This window comes from Macrosteles quadrilineatus, unplaced genomic scaffold (genome assembly GCF_028750875.1).
Source record: "Macrosteles quadrilineatus isolate MER2022 unplaced genomic scaffold, UCM_ALF_1.0 Scaffold_1__1_contigs__length_201487025, whole genome shotgun sequence".
Classification (NCBI taxonomy): Eukaryota; Metazoa; Arthropoda; class Insecta; order Hemiptera; family Cicadellidae; genus Macrosteles; species Macrosteles quadrilineatus.
This window is the reverse complement of record NW_026542594.1, coordinates 72847227-72853633: the sequence shown is the minus strand read 5'-3', so window position 1 is coordinate 72853633 and position 6407 is coordinate 72847227. Positions and strand designations below refer to the sequence as shown.

The following is a 6407-nucleotide window of genomic DNA, read 5'->3' as shown; positions in this document are numbered from 1 at the left end:
TGAAAGTTTCATTACAATCTGTCGAGCGGTTTTGGAGTCCATAAAGGACAAACATACAAATATACAAACATACAAATATACATTGGATTTTATATACAGGGTGTCCCAGAACTCTCTACCAATATTTTAGGGCATTGTTCCTGGGTAAGAAACATACCTAAATATCATATTTAAATTGTCCGGAAGTCCTTAGTTACTCACACAGCCGCCATTTTGTTTTTTTCTGTTATTAATTTTTTTTCTAAAGAACGGTTAAACATATGAAATTGAAACTTTGCAGAAAACATTTATGACAACTAGACAAAGCTACAAAAAAATTATGACGATTTTTCAAATTCATAAAACAAAATGGCGGCCATTTAACATTTTTATAAAATCAACGGTTTTTGAGTTATTTAAGAAACAAAATTTTAAATGGCCGCCATTTTGTTTTATGAATATGAAAAATCGTCATAATTTTTTTGTAGCTTTGTCTAATTGTCATAAATGTTTGTGCAAAGTTTCAATTTCATATGTTTAACCGTTCTTTAGAAAAAAATTAATAACTGAATAAAACAAAATGGCGGCTGTGTGAGTAACTAAGGACTTCCGGACAATTTAAATATGATATTTAGGTATGTTTCTTACCCAGGAACAATGCCCTAAAATATTGGTAGAGAGTTCCGGGACACCCTGTATATAGATCACTTAAGGAGCTTGGAAAGCAATTAGTGATGAGTAAAGCCCACAGTTTAAATTCTTTCAAGTTTGTTTTTATTGAAAATTATTGTGATGCATTTTTTTGTTTTTTAAGTAAGATATAAAAAATACTGTCTGTTGGGGAAAAACTTGGGTACTAACCTATCCAATAAGTATATCTAAACATGAAGTACTAATTTAAACACACAACTCAAATATTTTAGGGCTAATTGTTATTTCATAAACTGACAATATTTTTTTATCTGTACGCAAAAAGGAGATTTTTGTTAGTTTCAGCTGTGCAAAATAATTTGATATAGTTGTATCAGTTGATCTAGGGGAACTCAGTCTTTTAAGGAGATTTATTTGTAAATGTCATCTTCCTATCGATCTTTTTCTTTTAGTTTCATCTTTGGTTATGTTTTTCCCCAAAAATGTTAAAATATATTTACTGTGGAAATCAGGAGCATATTCAACGACATTCCTAAAATGTGATATACTGCAGCAGTAGACGTATCCTTTGTGGCCACTGTTTGTTTCAAAAGGCTGAGTCCAGCCGTGAGCGTAACAAACGTCTTTACAAACGTACTTGGGTGATCGGCGAAGGAATGGATTGTTACTTATTATAAACACTATCCCAGCACTTGTTAAAGGGTTGTAAACCATTTTCCAAAAGAAATTTGGCACTGGCAACTTTTTATTTTCTGGATCCATAAATATATTCTTGTATGTTCCATTGGCATCTAAGAGCTTTAATATTCCATATGTGCCAGTTGTAACGATGAAATCAATCTTTTCCTGGAAAAAATATCATATATTTCATTTTCAAGTTGATATTCTTTGTGAACTGAAAATAATTCATAAATTTGTGTAATACTGAAAAGTGGATGGATATAATAATTAAATTATACTTTCAAATTCATAAATAACTTTGTTCAAGCTATATATCTCGTGCATAAATCATATTACAATACACTGGTATATCTTAAATAATATTACAATACAATTGGGAGAGAGAAACCTATTGCCAAAACTGAGTCCCTTAGTCGGTCGACACACGGGAAGACTGAAACCCAACTAAAGTTGAACCAACTGTTTTGTGACGCGATTACGATTGCAGTTACGTTGGTTTAATCCGCACACGGGCACGACTGAAATAATTGTAGTTGAGTTGAGACAGAGTATGAGTTCTAATTTTGTTATAACAATACTGTGTACTGAGTATGGTGTTTGAAATGAGTAGTAGTGATGAAGAAGCCCTGGTGTTTTATAGACTATCAAGAAAGCGTAGAAGACGTAGAAGGTATTGGGTACATCCTTATGTTAAAACAAATATTCAATGTAGGCTCTTTGTAGCTGCTGCTGCATTACAAGAAACAGACGCAAAATTTCAGTCGTTGTACAGGATGTCAAAAAATACTTACGAAGAGCTATCACAGTTGGTATGCCTAATCCTTGAAAAGCGCAATACAAATACTGTATGCGAAAAGTTGTTCAAACCAGGCGACTGAAATCACCTTCCAACCGGCAGGCCCGGTTGCTTACGACTGGTCCTCAACTGGTCGCACCGTGTGCACTGTCCCACCTAACTACATTGGTCAGGACGCAGGCAACTAGTTGCCGATTTCAGTTGAAAAACAGTCTTTCCGTGTGTCAACGGCCTTAGGATTATTTCCCGTTCATATTTGTATTTGATCAACCCTCTGAAAATGTTTAAAGATTGAAATGACTTTTTATCACTGGTATAAAAAGAGTGATTTTAATCTTATTATAAAGATGGTGTTATAAGCAAGTTTCAGGGATTTTAGTGCATAAAACCAAACGTATGGTATAAATAATATAATAAGTTACTATACAAGTTTTAATAACTGAACATTTTTACCAGGATTTAAAATTTGAATGTTTAAAAACACCTGGCTAAATGAGGTAAGGCAGCTGTCACCTGAATGTGGTTTATATAGTTTACCTAACCCGCCATGTTAACTTCCATTCCAAGCGTGATGTATACAACTTCTTTACTTCACGAGTGATGTAAAGTTGAAAAACTCACTCGGAGAGGTAATGAAACCCATTTAAATAAAATTGAGTGACTTAAAAAATATGCCTATATGGAGCCAACAATGTCCAATGCTAGAAATCAGCTGTGCGCTTGAATTTTATTGTTATGCTTTGAAGAATTTTCCTAACCTAGCTTTTGTTTGTAAATGAACGTTACTGTTAAAAGATGAGTGAAATGGATAATGAAAAATATTGTTCGTAACCTCCTGTATATTGTCGGGTCAGGTAAAATCTTGTACGTTACACGTTACGCAAGAGCTTGTTTACATCACATAGGAGAATTATGCAACTCGCTTCCGCTCGCTGCACAACATTCACCTGCGTGATGTAAAAACGCTCTCACTACACTTGTAATGTAAATAGCTATTATTCCATTTTCAAGTAATTTTAGAGCTTTCGTAAGGACGTTTCATAAAAATAATGGTTGTGTTAGTATTTTAAAGTTAATGTAAGCAAATTTGCTAAGGGTGTATAAATTCTTAAACATCATCATTCTTAGACATCATCTTAAACCCTCCTGAATTCCTTCATCACTGATCAATATTATTGTTGTACCTGCTTTGTATTTACATGCAAGTGAGGGCTTAACGTAAAGTAAGGTCTCCAAAAAGCTAGTTCAAATGCAATACTTGCTCTGAGTTCTTTCCTTCCCTCACTATTATTGTGACTTTTCTCTTTAATGAGCCTCTATGACGTAGCCTTTTAGTGTTTAAACAAATTTTAATGAAAAAAAATTTAATGAAAGTAAACAATATTTTGTGTTGGAAAGTAGTAAAAGACAACCAACTGATAGACAGAGAAATTTCATCATTCGCTCTACTTCATGCCATATAAATTATGCTTGGTCAAATAATAGGTTTCAATTTTCAAGTAATAAACATTTAAAAATCTTTTCTTTAAATATAAAACACCCCTCATAGGTTGTTAGTCTCTGTTGAGCTCTTGACTAATGGATGCCCACGGACGGCCTTGTCTTGCCTTCTCCAAACTTAATGTACTTTTGCATGTTTTTTTCTATCAAAGTTCACTTTTCTCCTAAGACATCTCTCATATGGAAATGCAATTTAATATGGGTTAATCTCTCAAGATGCACACATTTAAAAAAAAAAGTAATGCATATTTGGCGAGAGTGACAATTTTCCCATCAATCGTTATCAGCTGCCATAACACTACTAAATGTTGCACAGTTGTCAAGGAAGTAAAATAATTTTAGTTAGATTTGAACTAGCTTACTCCATTGTCTCGAAAGCTGGGAAGCCCTTAATTTACAAACAACCCTCATACGTCACTAAAGATATCTCAGAAGAACTAAACACTAAAAGTTAAAATCAGAACTTTTTAAAAATACTACCCATATATTAATTTAGTAAATAGGAGGAAGATAAAATAATTTAAATTCATATTGTATTGCACAATTTGGATAATGTGAGGGAACGCAATAATGCAGTGTGTAATATAACTCACAATTATTGCAAGAGCTCGTATCTGGTTCTCCACTCGTCTCCAGTTACCACAGTTTATACTCTGCCACTGGGGTGCGGAGTTGACATAGAAGTAAGTTGCAGCTTGCCAAGCTCCCAGAGTAAAGTCACAGTCAGGAGCCAGGTGACCTCTTGACAGGAAAGTTTTGCGGAGAATGTATCTTGCCTTTAGTTCCCCAAGCAACAATGTCAAAATTCGGTCTTGGTTTTGCTGTAACAACATTACAGTAGTTTAAACTAATACAAATAGAGATTATTTCTATCAGTTATTGCTTTAAAAATTGCAATACCTACATAAGAAAAACTAACATTTTGCATGTTCCTTGTCTCAAGTGAGCAATAAACTAAACTGCCCAATTAATTGAGCTTGTTTGATTTACTTTGGGGTTAACCAAAATTGAAATTTCCTTATTATTAACTAGTTTAGAAATTTAATTAGGCAATAGGGAATTCACTTAATCACAATGTCCACTACTTGTACAAACATTAAAGTAGTTGTTTTGGTCCCTACAAACAAATGATAAATTTATGATAACAAGTAAAAAAATTATTTTAAATTTAGTAAGCCAAGATTGTAAGAAAAGTAAAAGAGTACTGATTCTCTAATAAATGTAAGTTTCTCTTAAACAATATGTTGCATTATTGTTTTTAACACGTTTACTGCTGAAAATCTTAACAATGGCGCTCCCAAAACTGCGGGCGGAGCTCCGACGCGTTACTGACTCAGAGATCGCTATTGGCATTGAAATATCTCAGTAAGACGAATCACAAAAGAGCAATGGTGATTGTTCTGCGTTACCCCGAAAGTGGACGTAGTTCACTGAAACACCCCAAGGGAGCAGCACTGCCTGGTTTAATAACCAGAGTCTTTGTAATATGGCTCGAATAGAGAAAATCCCCGAAAACGGGACAAAAGCATTGCCAGACGGGATTTTACGGGAATGTTTAGTACCAACCTGCACCAAAATAAAGCTCGCATTCTAAGCTACAGCCTGACAACAATCACAACGTTCCCAGCCGTGTGCTGGGCTCATACTGACACAATGTTTGGCAGGCGAGCACACTACTGATGTTAGAAGTTGTCAGTTATATAGTTAATGGTATTATATACAGCAAGTGATATAGTTTGAATCAGCTAACAGCTGTTATATATTTTATTCTTTGTACTTTATATTTCCTTGCTAAGATTCAGTTATGATTAAAATGCTTATTGTTGTGAGTTCAATTGTAAATAAAGGTGTTGAAAGTAATAGCTCTCTGTTTTAACGTTTTTAAAGCTTTTACCAATTTAAATAGAATTCAACAAAAATAGAAGTGAATTCCAACATTATTGGCGACTGTGGACACGATTAAAACCAGTGCAAAAATGGATATATCAAAACTAAATCGAAGTAGAGGAGTCATCAGAAGAATCTTCACTAAAACAAGGACTGAACTTGAAGGTATGATTAGTAGTGAAGATCGGGATTTAACTAAGATTGAAGCTTTAATGGATGTTTTAGCTACTCAATATGAATCCATAGCAAAACATATGACTCAGAAGTGTTTGAACTCATGTTGTCAACTGAAGTAAATGACAATGACATGGACAAGGAGATGGAAAGCCAAAAGGACTATTCATTAGCTTTTCAAATAGTTAAGAAATCTGTAGAGAAACTCCTACAGATAAGCCTGGAGGAAGATAAGGTTTCTGTAAGTGGTCAATCACAGCCTTCATCAATTCAGGTAGGCCTAGGTTACCCTATGCATAACAACAGTGGATACAAGCTTCCCTTGATCAAATTCAAAGAGTTTGGGGGCGATCTTAAAGATTGGTTACCATTTTGGGCTCAGTTTTCTAAAATAGATTCTGATGAATCAATAAATCCTAATGACAAAATCCAGTATTTAGTTATGGCAACAATTCCAAACTCTGCAGCCAGAGAAGTGGTTGAAAGTTACCCAGCCACTGGAGAAATGTATCCCAAAGTAATTAAAAGTCTCAAAAGTCGTTTTGGTCGGGATGACTTGCTAACTGAATATTACATTAGGGAAATGTTGAAAATTGTAGTTTACCATGCTTCGTCAACCAAGAAGCTTTCCATTTCTGAATTATATGACAAACTGCAGTGTCATATAAGAAACCTAGAAACACTATAGGGGTGTCCTCAGACACGTGTTCACCTATCCTCTTACCTCTAGTTTCATCTT

General features: G+C 34.3%; 1 protein-coding gene across 4 annotated transcripts in view; it reads right to left on the bottom strand.

The window, feature by feature from the left end:
• Window positions 1–730: 730 nt before the first annotated feature.
• The window catches only part of LOC128983578 (uncharacterized), a 55972-nt gene continuing 50295 nt past the window's right edge, over window positions 731–6407 (bottom strand). For all 4 annotated transcript variants that reach the window (XM_054402911.1, XM_054402914.1, XM_054402912.1 and 1 more), the window contains 2 exons: window positions 4201–4428; window positions 731–1476 (listed from right to left, as the gene is read on the bottom strand). In XM_054402911.1, the coding sequence (XP_054258886.1) occupies window positions 1054–1476; window positions 4201–4428 (651 nt within the window). In that variant the 3' untranslated portion in view covers window positions 731–1053. The remainder of the gene's footprint in view (window positions 1477–4200; window positions 4429–6407) is intronic.